At 46.6% G+C, this 17,535-nt stretch overlaps 1 protein-coding gene across 1 annotated transcript in view; it reads right to left on the minus strand.

The window, feature by feature from the left end:
• Window positions 1-10,179: 10,179 nt before the first annotated feature.
• LOC140408305 (SWI/SNF-related matrix-associated actin-dependent regulator of chromatin subfamily A containing DEAD/H box 1-like) overlaps window positions 10,180-17,535 on the minus strand; it is a 152,348-nt gene continuing 144,992 nt past the window's right edge. The window contains exons 22-23 of the mRNA XM_072495322.1: window positions 11,612-11,721; window positions 10,180-11,090 (exon numbers count right to left, since the gene is read on the minus strand). Coding sequence (XP_072351423.1) covers window positions 11,029-11,090; window positions 11,612-11,721 — 172 coding nt within the window. The 3' untranslated portion in view covers window positions 10,180-11,028. The remainder of the gene's footprint in view (window positions 11,091-11,611; window positions 11,722-17,535) is intronic.

Below are 17,535 nucleotides of genomic sequence, written 5' to 3' on the forward strand. Positions count from 1 at the left end.
AAGAAATGTACAGCACAGGAACAGGCCCTTCGGCCCTCCAAGCCCGTGCCGACCATACTGCCCGACTAAACTACAATCTTCTACACTTCCTGGGTCCGTATCCTTCTATTCCCATCCTATTCATATATTTGTCAAGATGCCCCTTAAATGTCCCTATCGTCCCTGCCTCCACTACCTCCTCCGGTAGTGAGTTCCAGGCACCCACTACCCTCTGCGTAAAAAACTTGCCTCGTACATCTACTCTAAACTTTGCCCCTCTCACCTTAAACCTATGCCCCCTAGTAATTGACCCCTCTACCCTGGGGAAAAGCCTCTGACTATCCACTCTGTCTATGCCCCTCATAATTTTGTATACCTCTATCAGGTCGCCCCTCAACCTCCTTCGTTCCAGTGAGAACAAACCGAGTTTATTCAATCGCTCCTCATAGCTTATGCCCTCCATACCAGGCAACATTCTGGTAAATCTCTTCTGCACCCTCTCTAAAGCCTCCACATCCTTCTGGTAGTGTGGCGACCAGAATTGAACACTATACTCCAAGTGTGGCCTAACTAAGGTTCTATACAGCTGCAACATGACTTGCCAATTCTTATACTCAATGCCCCGGCCAATGAAGGCAAGCATGCCGTATGCCTTCTTGACTACCTTCTCCACCTGTGTAGCCCCTTTCAGTGATCTGTGGACCTGTACTCCTAGATCTCTTTGACTTTCAATACTCCTGAGGGTTCTACCATTCACTGTATATTCCCTACCTGCATTAGCCCTTCCAAAATGTGCCCTTCCAAAATCTCCTCCAAATCCTATACATGGCATCCAGCCCCGGTGGCATCCAGCCCCGGTGGCACAAAACGATGGTTCCCGCAGATTGGCGACAATAACGACATGGGCGCCAATCCAAAATGCTGCCGAAATTGATTCTGGATCCTTGGGGACACCATCACCACCGGGCTCGCTGCGAATGAGGCCAGAGAGAACAGAAGAGGGACTGTGATCAACGCCCGCAGATAAACCTACACAGGAGGCCTCCTCCATCTGCCCCCATCCCGACCCCAGCTCCTCACACCCTCGCACTTTCACTATGTTCACCACCCAGTAATAGAATATCAGATTCGGTAGAGTCAACCCTCCTGATCGCTGTCCCCTCTGCAGAAAAGTTCTTTGACTCCTGGGAGTCTTACCCACCCACACAAAGGTCAAGATTAACTGGTCCACCCTAACGAAAAAAGATTCAGGGAGAAAGATCGGGAGACACTGCTGAGGTTCTTATTTGTATTCAAGAATATTCATTTTAATTGTCTGCACTTTACCCGCTAAGCTAACAGGAGGGCTTCCCACCTCTTCAAGTCCCCATTCACCCCCTCTACCAGACTGGCCAAGTTCAATTCAAGCAACAAAGACCAGTCATGAGCCACCTGAATCCCTAAATATCTAAACTTAGTCATGGCCAGCTTGAACAGCAGCCTCCCTCCACAGGGAATTCATTGAGAAAATCACGCTCTTGCACACATTGTTTCCCGAGAAGGACCCAAACTACCTCAACAGTTCAATTTTCCTTCCCACACTAGATAAAGGATCAAAAACGTACAAATTGTCTGCATAAAGGGACACCCTATGTTCTCCCCCCCACCCACCCCCCCATACCTTTTCACCCCCCATACCTCTCCACCCACACGACGACATGAGTGTTACGGCCAGAGCCTCAAATCACCAGTGCAAAAAATAAGGACAGCGGCCATCCCTGCCTTGTTCCCCTATACAACTGAAAATATCCTGAGCCACACCGGATTCATCCGTAAACTTGCTGTAGGGGCATTACAGAATATTTTGCACAGCAAATAAATATCGGCCCAAACCCAAATAGTCCCTGGACCTCGGATGTACTTCTATTCCACCTGATCAAAAGCCTTCTCTGCATCCATAGGAATAATTACCCACGGCATCTTCCTCTTAGAGGGGGACAGGGCCACATTCAACAGTCGCCTGATATTGGCCGAAAACTGTCCAACCTTGTCAAATCCTGTCTGATCCTCAGAAATCATCTCGGGCAAGCACCCCTCCAGACGCTTTGCCAGAACCTTAGCCAATATCTATGCATCGGCATTCAATTGTGAAATAGGCCTGTAAGACCCACACACCACGGGATCCTTGTCCTTTTTCGGGATCAGGGAGATCAACAACTGTGCCAACGTGGCTGGCAGCATCCCCCACGACAGAGTCATTGAACAGCCTCAATAACTGTGACGCCAATGAGGCCGCAAACTGCTTGTATAACTCCGCCGGTCCTGGTGCCTTCCACGAATGAATAGAATGAAATGAAATGAAAATGAAAAGAAAATCGCTTATTGTCACAAGTAGGCTTCAAAATGAAGTTACTGTGAAAAGCCCCTAGTCGCCACATTCCGGCGCCTGTTCGGGAAGGCTGGTACGGGAATTGAACCGTTCTGCTGGCCTGCCTTGGTCTGCTTTCAAAGCCAGCAAGTTAGCCCCTTGATAAACCAGCCCCTGAACTAATATACTCCATAACCTCCACAAAACCAACGACGGCTGCAACTCTTGCCCTTCGCACTCTCCACCTCCTGGAGTTCAGCCCGTCCAAAAACGACTCCATCTCCAGGGACTCTGCTTAATTCAGCCCCTGGTAGAAAACCCCAAAAGCTCCACTAATCTTGCCCAGAGCAGTAACCAGCCCTCTCCCTCAATCCGGGCCATCTCCCGAGCAGCAGCCTGCCACTTCAGCTGGTGAGACAGCACACCACTGCCCTCAACACATGCTCATAAAATGCCCCTTGCAACTAGCAAAGTTGATTCACCGCCTCCCCCATCAATACGAACTCAAACTCCATTTGTAAACTTTCTTCCCGCCAACAACTCCGTTGTCGAGATTGCAGAATACTGCCAGCCCACCTCCAGAGTTGTGTCAACCAACATCTGCTGTTCCACCCGACCAACCTTGCCCCTGTGGGCCTGATAGGAAATTACCTCCCCTCCCATCACTGCCTTCAACACTTCCCACAATGTGGAAGGTGACATCTCCCCATTCTGATTAAACCCTACGTAGCTTCCGATGGCCGAAGCTATTCTTGCACAGAAACCCTCGCCTGCAAGGAGCGACAACCTCCACAGGGGGCGCTGGACCTGGCCCATCTACAGCCACACATCCAGAAAGTATGGTTCATGGTCAGATTTTACAATTGCTACTTACTCAGCCCCCACCACCCCTGGAAGTAACAGTTTCCATACCACAAAAACATCTATTCGGGTGTAGCCCCTGTGCACGTGCGAGGAGGAACGCTCTCTCTCCCTCCCGCACCTGTCCCATAAACACTGCCAGCTCTTTTGCCATCCCCAAAGTTACAAAAGACTTGGGACTCGACCTGTCCATCCTCTGATCCAATATACTGTTGAAATCTCCCCCCATAATCAACTGATGCGATTCAAGCTCGGGAATGGCCACCGATACCTTCTCGATAAAGTCTACATCGTCCCAATTTGGAGCAAAACCACTGGTGCACCCAACATCCCACTCATTATTACATACTGCAGCCCCCCTCCCCCCCCCCCCCCCCCCAAGGGTCTGTCGGAATACTTGCTACTGTAAAAACTACCCTCTTGTTCAACATGATCATCACCCCTCTCGACCACATATCAAAATTGGAGTGGAACACCTGCCCCACCCACCCCTTAACCTCGTCTGAACCCCAACCCTCAAACGTGTCTCCTGCAGGAAGACTACATCGGCTTTCAAACTCTTCAAAATGAGCAGACACCCGGAATCCTTTAACCAGCCCATTTAGCCCCCTAACATTCCACGTTACCATCCTGTGGGAGAGTCTCTAGGCCCCCCCCCCTCTCTACTAGAATCATCAATATCCCCTCGTGAGTAAATGCAACTGGGCAGAAACCTACCCCGCTTCTGGACACACCCAAAATGGCCACCGTCTCCACCCTCACACAAATCTATAAGCAAAGAAACCTGCATCACCAACATGTCTACCCTCTCCACCCGCCCCCACCCCCGGTTCCTACCCACTCCCCTTCACTTCCTACCCACTCCCCACTCTCTCCCCTTCACTTCCTACCCACTCCCCAACCTCACCCCTTCACTTCCTACCCACTCCCCACCCTCTCCCCTTCACTTCCTACCCACTCCCTACCATCTCCCCTTCACTTCCTACCCACTCCCCACCCTCTCCCCTTCACTTCCTACCCACTCCCCACCCTCTCCCCTTCACTTCCTACCCAATCCCCAACCTCTCCCCTTCCTACCCACTCCCCACCCTCTCCCCTTCACTTCCTACCCACTCCCCACCCTCTCCCCTTCACTACCCACTCCCCACCCTCTCCCCTTCACTACCCACTCCCCACCCTCTCCCCTTCACTTCCTACCCACTCCCCACCCTCTCCCCTTCACTTCCTACCCACTCCCCACCCTCTCCCCTTCACTTCCTACCCACTCCCCACCCTCTCCCCTTCACTTCCTACACACTCCCCACCCTCTCCCCTTCACTTCCTACCCTCTCCCCATCACTTCCTACCCTCTCCCCACCCTCTCCCCTTCACTTCCTACACACTCCCCACCCTCTCCCCTTCACTTCCTACCCACTCCCCACCCTCTCCTTCACTTCCTACCCACTCCCCACCCTCTCCCCTTAACTTCCTACCCACTCCCCACCCTCTCCCCTTCACTTCCTACACACTCCCCACCCTCTCCCCTTCACTTCCTACACACTCCCCACCCTCTCCCCTTCACTTCCTACCCACTCCCCACCCTCTCCCCTTCACTTCCTACCCACTCCCCACCCTCTCCCCTTCACTTCCTACCCACTCCCCACCCTCTCCCCTTCACTTCCTACCCACTCCCCACCCTCTCCCCTTCACTTCCTACACACTCCCCACCCTCTCCCCTTCACTTCCTACCCACTCCCCAACCTCTCCCCTTCAGTCAACCAACCCACCTAATTCCAAAAAACACCCCCCACAATAAACAAAGAAAACCCATCCAACCTAGGCTTGTTACCTAATTCCACAAACAAAACAACACCCCGCCCCATGAAGCCAGCTGCAGCCCCTGCCCCACATTGATCCCATTAACTAGCATAACTGATAGCCTAAAGACTGCACACTTGGGAGACAAGAACCGAAGCAGTGAAAACCCATGCACCCCCTTCCCATACCAGGAAAAGTGAACCCACACGGCTTTCTCGGAGACAAATTATCCCATATTACCCCCGGAAAGAACCAACAGAACCCAGAATATCAAAGACACATAAAATGGCAAGAAACATGAACATGTGAAAATTCAAAAACTTCATAACATCTCAAAACCCCAATCAGATCTCTCTCAGTCCATTCTTCCTCAGTCATTCCCTTCCTCTGGTGAATTAAAATAATGGTCACCGTGTTCAAGCGACCCACAATCGAGTCGGGTAGACCATCCCAAACCGCATCTTGCTCTTGTAGAGCACCCCCTTGGCCTTGTTGAACCCAGTTCTGTCCAGATATCCCAGTAGATTTGAGTGGAGTGTCCCTCTCAGCTGTACTCTCGTGTGGTCTTTGCCCACTGTAAAATCCACTCCTTATTCAGATATTTATGTAGATGGACTATTGCCCTCGGCAGCAGGTCCCTGGATTTCTGCTTTTGTCAAAGCGACTGGTGGGCCTGGTCCACCTCTGAGGTTTTCGTGAAGGCCCCTCCCCAACCAATTTCCCGAACATCTTCACCACGTACTTGGCCCTCGTACCTTCAATGGCCTCAAGTAGCACGACTATTACAAAGAACTGTACAGCACAGGAATAGGCCCTTCAGCCCTCCAAGCCTGTGCCGATCATGATGCCTGTCTAAACTAAAACTTGCTGGACTTCCAGGGTCTGTATCCTTTCATTCCCATCCTATTAATGTATTTATCAAGATGCCTCTTAAACACCACTTATCGTATTTGCTTCCACCACCTCCCCTGGCAGCGCATTCCAGGCACTCATCTCGCACAACTCCTCCAAACTTTTCCCTTTTCACCGTAAACCTATGTTTTATAGTAATTGACTTTTCCACCCTGGGAAAGGGTCTCTCCACTCTGTCCATGCCACTCAATTTCGTAAACCTCCGTCTGGTCACCTTTCAAACTCCATTGTTCCAGTTAAAAAGAGAGTTTATCCAAATCGCTAATACCCTGCAGACCAGGTAACATCCTGGTGAACCTCTTCTGTACCCTTTCCAAAGCATCTACATCCTTCTGGTAGTGTGGCGACCAGAAATGTATGCAATTTTCCAAATGTGGCCTAACAAGATTCTGTACAGCTGCAGCATGACTTGCCAATTTTTGTAGCAAAATTCTCAAGTTCTGATGCCTGGATTGGTTCCCCTGGTCATCCACTTTGGCCTTCAAGACTTTTTGGGCCTCCGCCAACAATGCTACCTCAACCTCTAGAGACAATCAGACTGCTGTGGTCCGAGATCACCCTCTCCACCTTTCGAATTGTTGCATCCTGCAATTCCAACCGCTGCTCCAACCATTCCAGGCATCCTGGGAGGGAAATTTGCTACAGCTCTTCGGGGGTTTTGGGGGGGGGTTAAACTAATTTGGCAGTGGGATGGGTAACTGATTTGTAGTCCAGGAGATAGCGTTGCTGGAATTCAGGGAGTTGAGGGTGGTGCAGTACTGAGGAAGGTACCAAGATCACAAAAGTGGACCTGCAGGCATGAAGGTGGTTTGAAGTGAGTCTACTTCAATGCGAGGAGCATCAGGAATAAGGTTGGTGAGCTTGAAGCATGGATTGGTACCTGGGACTATGATGTTGTGGCCATTACGGAGACGTGGATAGAACAGGGGCAGGAATGGTTGTTGGGAGGTCCTGGGGTTTAGATGTTTCAGTAAGCTTAGGGAAGGTGGTAAAAGAGGTGGAGGAGTAACATTGTTAATCAAGGATAGTATAATGGCTGCAGAAAGGCAGTTTGAGGAGGATCTGTCTACTAAGGTAGTGTGGGCTGAAGTTAGAAATAGGAAAGGAGCGGTCACTTTGTTAGGAGTTTTCTATCGGCCCCAAAACAGTAACAGTGATGTGGAGGAAAAGATTGCAATGCAGATTTTGGATAGGTGCGGTAGTCACAGGGTAGTTGTCATGGGTGACTTTAACTTTCCAAATATTGATTGGAACAATTATAATTCGAATAGTTTGGATGGGGCTGTGTACAGGAGGGTTTCCTCTCACAATATGTGGATAGACCGACAAGAGGTGGGGCCACATTGGATTTGGTACTGGGTAATACAGACAGAGGGATACAGACCGAGGAAGTGTAGAAGATTGTCGTTTTGTCGGGCAGCATGGTCTGCAGGGGCTTGGAGGGCCGAAGGGCCTGTTCCTGTGCTGTACTTTTCTTTGTTCTTAATGAACCGGGCCAAGTGTTAGATTTGGTTGTGGGAGAGCACTTTGGAGATAGTGACCACAATTCGGTGACTTTCACTATAGCAATGGAGAGGGATAGGAACATACGACAGGGCAAGGTTTATAACTAGTAGAAGGGTAATTACCGTGCGATTAGGCAAGAATGGTGGAGCATAAGCAAGAATGGTGGCGCATAAGATAGAACATAAGATGGAAACAGCAACTGTCAGGCATAGGTACAATTGAGATGTGGAGCTTGTTCAAGGAGCAAATACTTGGTTTAAAAACTCACTATTCTTAGAATTCCCCCTATACCAAAAAGGGCTGACATTCTAAATGGTGAACAGGGATTCTCACTCCGACTCCTGTGCAGGCTTAGGTGGGTGCTATTCAGGTCAAACTATGTTTTCAAGTTATCCCCCGGTATAACCCATACCTTCACAGAAGACTTTTACCTACTTATCACTTAGTAGCATCGATATCCTGGGTTCTGCATTGCTAAGTAAGTAAAGTAGGCTTTGTATTAACCACTGTTTCAGGTTAAAACTCAAGTTATTTTATTATATTTTTTCTTTTAAAAGATGCAATCACTGTCTTTACAGAAAAGTAAAAAGATCTTGCTTCTGGATTCTCCTGGTTGGTTGAATAGATCTTCAGGTCCACCTTGACAATCATTCTTTAATTTTTGGTCTTCCTCAGATGGATTCGCTGTTCTGCTCGGTGGCTATGCTCTATCTGTCCCATGTACCGAGCTGGGAGAGCTGGCTCTGCCTCCTCTTTAAATTCTGATCTTCTTTAGATGTATTAGCTATTTTTGTTCTGTCCCTTTCCCATGACCGAGCTGACTGTGCCCTCTGCTGGCCTCTGAGCTTCTCTTGGCCTCTCTGGTTCCTTCTCTGCCTACCGTCCCCTTTCTCAGGGTTTATATCTCCCTTCTAGCAGTTAAGTTTTTATGACTTTATTGTAAAATAACGTTTATTTCACTTGGATTGTGAAAGGTACCTTTAATCTGAATTTTTCTAACACGACTAAGTATTCATTTTGAGCATGACCTCAGATCATAGATCTCTAATTATATTGTTTCCTTTGTGATGTTCAAAAATGCTTTGATTTCAAAGGTGTGACTTTTGATTCCTGTCATTTCTATAGTTTTATCAAATTGTGTCCCCAGCTCATAATTTTGACTATGATTTGGGTCTAATTTGTGTTCTCGTAGACACATTGTCTCCAGCTTCCCATATTCACCTGGTGTCAGCAGAATTTCACACCTCTAAACATTTGTCACCTAATTCAACCGAACCTCATCCATTCTTTTCCAGCTGCTTACTTAACTGCAATGAAGGTGTGAAATATTGCTTTTAGCTTTATACTAAAGATTCAATTGGTGGTGAGTTAAAAAGACTTGCCTCACATTTAAACATTTGTCACCTAATTCAACTGAACCTCATCCATTCTTTTCCAGCTGCTTACTTAACTTCCAAAGGTGTGAAACATTGCTTTTAGCTGTATACTAAAATTCACTGATTATGACTTGAAAGACCTGCTTGTTTCGTTTGCTAAGCTGCTTGACTACCTCCTAAAGGCCATCTGCAATTCACAGCCCTCTCCTGCAGCTGCTGTTAACCCTTCGTGGGATTTTTCCCTACATTCTCTCATGTTTCTTGAATCAGGTATTGCCAGACTTCCATGTTTCAAATGACATATCTTTCCATATTTTCAATGACATACTGTATCTATGTCTCTGTCAGGCAGGGAGGAAATGGTCGAGTGAGGGAACCATGGTTTACAAAAGAGGTCGAATGTCTTGTCAAGAGGAAGGGGGCTTATGTAAGGATGAGAAAACAAGGTTCAGTTAGGGCACTTAAGGGATACAAGATAGCTAGGAAGGAGCTCAAGAAAAGGCTTAGGAGAGCTAGGAGGGGGCATGAGAAGTCCTTGGCGGGTAGGATCAAGGAAAACCCCCAAGTCTTTGGCTTTGATCTTTATGTCCTCACTGTCTACAGGAATAGTGCCAGAAGACTGTTTATAAGGAGGCGATAATGTACACAAATCATTGAAGGTGGCAGGGTAGGTTGCAAAAGTGGTTAAAATGGCAAATGGAACCCTGGCTTTATAGAGGCTGACAGTACGAAAGCCAGAATCTATGATGAACTTTTAGAAAACACTGATTGGGTCTCAACAGGAGTACTGTGCCAAATTCTGGGCACTGTACTTAAGGGGGTGAAGACTTTAGAGAAGGTGCAAAAAATATTTATGAGAATAGTTCCAAGAGGTGAGTGAGTTATCTGAATAGATTCAAGAAACTGGGGTTGCTTCCCTTGAAGAGAAGGTTGAGAGATGCAAAAATCATGAGTCGAGAGGGAATAGATGCACTGAAATTATTCCTGTTGGAACAATTTAAGTTGAATGGCACAAGAATTAATGGTGACATGAGAGAAAATGTTTTCTGTGCAGCGAGTGCTTAGGAATGCATCAAGTGTGTGGTTGAAGCAGATTCAAGCATGACAGTTAAAGGGAATTTGGATAAGCACCTGAAGAGAAGATGTACAAGTCTACATGGAAAGCGAGACAAGGCGAGTGGAACGAGGCGAGTAGTCTTGCGGAGAAAAACAGCACAAACTCACAGGCTGAAAGGCTTTAACTATGCGATGATTCTACTGTGGCAGACAACAGGAACACAGCTGATGCTGAGAGATTGTAACTGAAGGACTGAATCAAAAGTAGGCTGTAATTGACCAAGGTGAGTGAGCGATCACCTTTTCTGAAGCTGTAATATAGATTGACGAGTTAGCACTAGAATCTATATTTGAAAACTGCAGAATCTTTATTTGCACTTAATTTCTCCTTTTCAGTTAGTAACAGTACAACAGATAAACAAAGCAAATATGGCTTCACTGATGATATGGTAATTCTCATTATGAATACACAAAATTGAGAAACCAAAGTAAAAATGCAATTATTGGACCAATACGCAAGTTTTACCATATCTGGAGATAGGAAGTCCTCAGAAATTTTAAAGTGACCACAAATTAAGAGATTTCTCTTCATTCTTGAAGAATTTGTCAGTGGAATTCACAGCTAATAGGTTTAGAACATTTCCTTAGTCGGTTTAGAGTTCTGGTAAACATGGCATTCCTTATCAGAGACAATTTATTGAGAAACAAAGGCCAAATAGAATTCAATGTATCAGAACGAACAAAATGTCTGGTCTGAGAAAATTATTAGAAAGTTACAGATATCGGGAAAAGGTCAGAAAACATTGAATTGTAATGCTGTAGTACCAATATTTTACCACTAGAGAACACCATTACCATTTAGACTGCTTCAGCAAGGCCTACTTGTGGCTTATATATGAAACTACAGCAATACTATATTAATACACATCAAAATTTGTTTCTGGTGTGTTCGGATATGGTCAGAATCTGGACCAGCATTCTCACACAAATTGGTCCCAGCTCCCATTTTCTCAATAAAAACAGGCCTGCTACATCACATACAACAAAAAATGATTAGAGTCTTTTGTTAATTGACTGTTTCACTGCTTCCAATTACAGTATCAGAGGTTCCTTTTCAGAGGCGTGTTCCACACAGAGTTCTCTTCACTTATCCAAACAATGCTTATGGGGGATGCAGGAAAGGGCAGGCGATTGTTACAGCCCTAATGAAGTCTTCAACAGTGTTGCCATGTTAAGTGGAATGTTTCCCTCGCCTCCTTAAAAACAAAAAATTCACATTGAAACTTGCCAACATTAAAATAGTTTTAAATAAAAGCATTGTAAAATCCTGGAAATGCTAGCTTTCAATTGGTATTGGTAGTGAAACGGTGATGGCAGCAATGAGACAGTCATGGGGTAAGATCTTTTGAAAAGAGAGAGAGATGAATGATGAATAGAAAGAGAGGGATGGTATCATGTGGTTGGTATATTATCCTTTTACCACTGGGAAATGGCTTCTAATCCTGTCCACATTCCTGGCACAAAAGCCATTCCTCCGCTCAGATTCTGGCAAGGACTCTTTGGAGAACATATATTCTCATGACAAATATGAGCTCCCATAAAAAAGGAATTTGAATAAAACACTTTGCATGTGTAGCAAGTTATGTGGAAAAATGACAGTTCTGTGCAGCCAACTCCTTTTTTTAAATACTGCTATCTGGCAAACTAACAAGTTGGGGTACAATTTGTAATGAGATTAGAAAAACACGGTTATGGGATGGTCACCTGTGCAACTCACCTGTTTCTGTTGAAGTCATATCCTGTTCTAATTTCAGTTTATGCTCACCAATTTTAAGCATGGACTCTTCAATTGTCCCTTTGCTGATCAGTTTTACAACACGCACTATCCTACAAACAAAAACGATTGCAAGTGTATGATTAAGATTCCTTGTATCTTTTCATATTCTTCCTTTTCAAATATTGACTCAATTATCGTCTAAGTAATGCGGCAGTTTTGCCTTCAATAGTTACTTGAGGTTAATTCGCTTTATTCCAATAAAAAGTTGCCCTTTGTTCTTCGAGTGACAAACCTGGCTGGGTCTCTCTGCTACATCTAGTGGAAGATTTGAGAGATTTCACTCTCTGGCTTAAACCCTCCTGCACAAAACAGATCGGTTGTAGTTGATAGAACATCTAGCCCCCAACAGCAGATATTAAACAGTTCTAACACTACCTTCATTAATTTGGTTGTGTGATATTTTCTTCCTGATCCTATCTTTTTAAAACATTGGACAAAATTCTCTGCCTTGCGATCTGGTCCCCCTCGCTGGTGGCAATAACTAGGTTTGTGCTCCGCGTGGCAGCGGCTTGCTAAACTGCCATTTACATGCATTTAAATGTGATTAGTGTGTTGGGCACAGTTTGCTCCGCCCTTCAGCACCGCTCTGCTCCTCAGGTGGAAGTCTCACGGGTGTGAATTACTACAAGTATTGACATACGTGGACTGGGCGCCATGGCTGCGGAAGGGGGAAGAGAGAGGCCAAAGAAAAGTGCTGAAAAAACACCGAAAGCGGTCAGGCTTGCTGGGCAAAGGCTGTCCAGGCCGGAGCAGTAGCGGGTAATGTCTTGTTGCCAGGACCATGGACTTGGGATGTCCTCGGGATCGGGGTGGCCTGGCTCAGACCCCCATTGCTGCAGTCCGTGTTTTAAACTCATCCTTTGGTGCTAGAGGCTCCTGGCTACTCACCCTGCAGAGTGCTGCCTGTGTCCTTTAAATGTTCAGAAGTCCTCTGGTCATCTGGGACACCACCCAGGCCACCACTCTGGATACCCCCATACCCTAGTTATATCAAAGACCAAGCCCACCAGGTGTTGGCACTCCTCAGAAGCACTGCCCCGTTGCAGAGGAAGCAGGGGATCAGCAGAGCTCACCCCAACCAGAGGATACCTGCCCTTCCTTTGGAACCTCTCCCTTTTCAGGTCAGAGAACTCACCAGTGACCCCACCCCTCTGGATCACCAGCAGTCTGCTCCTGGTGAGATTGGCAGCACTGACCACTTCCGCCACCACCTCCAAGGCAGTGTTCAGGAGGGCAGGCTCGAGTCTGCAGCCCACGCTGAGGAAGAGGGTATCCCTCCGTTCTTCACTGGCATGGAGCTGTGGGTCCACCTTGGACTCCCAACCTCAGGGGACATGTTTTCTCTGAGCCATCTTGGTGGCTGCACTGATTGTGCGGTAAGTGGAGCGTTTAAAAACAGCTCCAGCTGCCAGGTTTGTGGTGCTATCTCCGGCCCCAGCGGTTAGAGCACCCGCTCGCCCGGGATTGCTCGGAATTCCCGCCAGCACATTAGCATGCCCTGAATTGTTCCCTGAATAATGCCCCAACGGGAATGCAAACTGCACAATTTCAGTCCTGGCGTCAACACTTGGTGAATTATGCCCATTGTAATTATTTCCCCGCCCCCCCCCCCAAACAATAGGCTGGAAATTCTGAAATTGTTATTTTATCATACAAGAAATTATGAAAGAAAAGTTGTCCATGCAAATCTATAGTGATAAAAGCAGTCCACCGCTATAAATTATATATCCACACCAACTGTTGGGAGGTGTTTTTTCAGCATTTTTTGGGGGCCTCTCTCTTCCCCCTTCTGCAGCCATGGCGCCCAGTCCACGTATGTCAATATACAACCAACTAACAAGGATCCAAGGCAGCAGTATGCTTTGATCTTTACACGAGATGATTCAAAAAGGTTGATACAATCCTAAGTATAAAATTGTGGCTGTGGTAGAATATTAACAGCTGACATTACAAAGATGCCACTTTGCAATCACAAATGTGCCTTGGTACTGTTATGTGCCAGGGTTTAGAGAACACCAAAGTATATCATGGAGTTCACCTGACCCACAACTTTTAATAGATTTTGGTTATGGGGAGCACATTAAGGTGTGAAGCAACAGAGATCGAAAGTATTTTAAAAACAAAACAATGTTTATTCTATGAATCCAGTTAACATTTTATAAACCCACAGTAAACATTTTACCAACTGCCAACACCGATAACAAAAAGATACATAACTCTATAGGTAACCCAAAGGAACTTTCCTAACAACATCCATAAGCCAAAACACTTTTTAACAAAGACAGTGGGTGGAATTCTCCACCCCACGCCAGGTGGGAGAATCGGCGGGGCGCCACGCGGGTCGCGCCACGCCGCCCCGACACCCGCACCAGTTTGCAAAAGGCGAGTGGCGATTCTCTGGCCTGGATGAGTCGAGCAGCCGCCCCAACACAACAGGTACCCGCCGGAGCCGTCCACACCTGGTCGCTGCCGGCAGGAACTGCGCGGGAATGCTGGGGGTTCCTGCACCGGGGAGGGAGGGGCCTCCGATGGGGTCTGGACGCGATCGGTGCCCACCGATTGGTGGACTGGCCTCTCTAAAGGAGGACCTCCTTTCCTCCGTACCCCGCAAGATCCATCCGCCATCTTCTTGCGGGGTGGCCTCGGGGAGGATGGCAACCGCGCATGCGCGGGTGACGTCAGTTACACTATGCCAGCCGCGTCATTTACGTGGTGCCGCTTTTTATGCGGTGCCAAGACCCAGCGCGCGTAAAATACGCAATGCCGCTCCTAGCCCCCCCGGGGCGGGAGAAAAGGGGGCTGGGAGCGGGCTCCGACGCCAGAGTGAAACACTCCCGTTTTCACTCTGGCGTCAATAGCTGGTTAGTGATGCAAACAACTAGATAGCTGGTTTGTGATGCAGACTGAAGCCAACAGCATGGGTTTAATCCTCATACCAGCTCAGGTTATTCTGAGGCCTAGTTTCTCAATCTTGTCCCTCGCCTGAGGTATGGTAATCCTCAGGTTAAATCACCCCCAGTCAGTTCTCCCCCTCAAAGAGGAAATCAGCCGAAGGTCATCTGGGACTATATCAACTTTACTTTAATTTGTATTATTTAGTGTTCTGCAAGTTAGAACTCGAGTTGTGGTGAAAATCAGTTTTTTAAATTTTAAAGTTCCCAATTCAGGTACAATTTAGCGTGGTCAATCCACCTAGCCTGCACATCTTTGGGTTGCGGGGGTAAGATCCACGCAGACACGGAGAGAATATGCAAATTCCACACTGACAGTGATCCTGGGCTGGAATCCAACCCGGGTCCACAGTGCCATGAGGCAGCAGTGCTAACCACTGCACCGCCTGAAAATCATTTTTTAACTAATTTCAGATGTGGATAATAAATTAGAAAACTAATCTCTTCAAAATTTCATTCTTTCAACAAGCGAGAATCTAACCATCGCCTCTTGACATCCAATAGCTTTGAATCCCCCACTAGCAACATCCTGGCATTGACCAGAAACTTAATGAGACCAGCCATATAAGTACTGTAACTTCAAGAGCAGGTCAGAGGCTGGGAATTCTGCAGGGAGTAATTCACCCCCTGAATCCCCAAAGCCATCTACAAGGCCCAAGTCAGGAGTGTGATGGAATTCTCCCTCATTTGCCTGGACAAGTGTAGCCCCAACAACACACAAGAAGCTGGATACCATCAAGAACAAAGCAGCCTGCCCACCACCTTAAACATCCACTCGATTCCCACCATCGCTGACACAGAATGGCAGCAGTGTGTCCCATCCAGATGACACATTGCAGGAATTCATCCAGGTTCCTTTGACAGCACTGTCTGAACCCAAGACATTTACCACCTGGAAGGGAAGCAGATGCATAGGTACACCATCACCTGCCAGTTCCTCTCCAAGCCACACAGCATCCTTACTTGGAACTGTATTTCTATTCCTCCACTATCACTGGGTGGTGTCTACAACACATGGACTGCAGTGGTTCAAAAAGGTGGCCCACCAGCACTTTTCTCAAGGGCAATTAAGGACCAGCAATAAATGCTGATCTATCCAATGACGTCCACGACCCATGAATGAATAAAAGAAAACAAATTAAAGTACTCTCAACTTTGTGTCAAAGTGTATCATATCGAGCCATCTAGATTCGGAGTTACGTGAATCAGGTAGATGGAAGTACAATTTACAAGCCAGTTCTCACAGCGATGCGCAGTGTTGATCAAATACTAGGCTGAAAGAAAATTGCGATGCTTTGCTGCTCCAATGCTGGAGCTATTAAGATGGTTGCAGGATGTTGGGATATAAATATTCAAACAACTAAAGAGTTAAATGCTCTATTATTTTTCTCTAGCCATTGTAATTTTGAGGGAAGCAATGGTATTTAACTGATCTGGGGCATATATTCGGACATGATCCTTATGGTGCTGATGGCTAAATATCACTTACTTTTGTCTGGAAGGATTAGAGTTCATTTGGTTTCGCTTAAATGTTAATTACTATACATTTTATATCATTCATTTAGTGCTGAAAAGGGGTTGGAAGCCCCACCAGAACAAAATTCAATTTATTTAAAAAGATATCCTTGGCAGTTACTGGTCTTGTTCGCAGTTGAAATGTATTACTCTTGTATCAGAGTTGCCCTGGCTGGTTAACACATGTAACCTATTAACTAGTGAAAATATTGTTACACGTGTATTTAAAATTAAAAAAATTTTTTTTTTAAGAGCTTTGAAATAAAGTTTAAATCAAATCTGCAACAAGGTAAAGTCTGGAATTAATTTACTCAAGTTTAAAAACTTTAGCCCTTTAAGCCCTCACTTCCACCCTATCCCTGTAACCCAATAACCCCATCTAACCTTTTTGTTGGTCATTAAGGGCAATTTATCATGGCCAATACACCTAACCTGCACGTCTTTGGACTGTGGGAGGAAACCGGAGCACCCGGAGGAAACCCACGCAGACACGGGGAGGATGTGCAGACTCCGCACAGACAGTGACCCAGTGGGGAATCGAACCTGGGACCCTGGAGCTGCGAAGCCACAGTGCTATCCACTTGTGCTGCCAGAGGGAAAATTATAATTTGGGGGAATGTCGCAATTAGGTTGCAATTCATGCCTTAGAACACTGCCCACAATTTCTGCTTGTACAAGCAAAACGTTCTGGGCTCTGACCTCATGCAAAAGAATTCCTGGTACAGGTCCCAGTGAAAACATCCGATGAACAATACTAACTTAACCTCTTAAATCTGGAAGATAGGCCAGAAACTCAGCGGCAACCTAGCAAAACTGTGGCAGACTTAAGTGTTCCCAGTCTCAACATCAATCACTCCATCCCATAATGTTCCCAGATGGGAAATATAGAGCAAATGGCAGAACCCTTAAGAGTATTGATAGGCAGGGGGATCTGGGTGTGCAGATACACAGGTCACTGAAAGTGGCAACGCAGGTGGAGAAGGTAGTCAAGGCAGCATACTGCATGCTTGCCTTCATCGGCTGGGCCATAGAGTATAAAAATTAGCAAGTCATGTTGCAGCTTTATAGAACCTTAGTTAGGCCGCACTTGGAATACAGTGTTCAATTCTGGTCGCCACACTACCAGAAGGATGCAGGGGCTTTGGAGAGGGTACAGAAAAGATTTACTAGAATGTTGCCTAGTATGGAGGGCATTATCTATGAGGAGAGGCTGGAGAAACTTGGTTTGTTCTCACTGAAACGACAGACATGAGGGGCAACCTGATAGAAGTCTACAAAATTATGGAGGGACATGGACAGAGTGGATAGTCAGAAGCTTTTCCCAGGGTGGAAGAGTCAATTACTAGGGGCATAGGTATAAGGTGCGAGGGGCAAGGTTTAAAGGAGATGTACGAGGCA

Source organism: Scyliorhinus torazame, chromosome 3, assembly GCF_047496885.1.
Source record: "Scyliorhinus torazame isolate Kashiwa2021f chromosome 3, sScyTor2.1, whole genome shotgun sequence".
NCBI classification, from domain to species: Eukaryota; Metazoa; Chordata; class Chondrichthyes; order Carcharhiniformes; family Scyliorhinidae; genus Scyliorhinus; species Scyliorhinus torazame.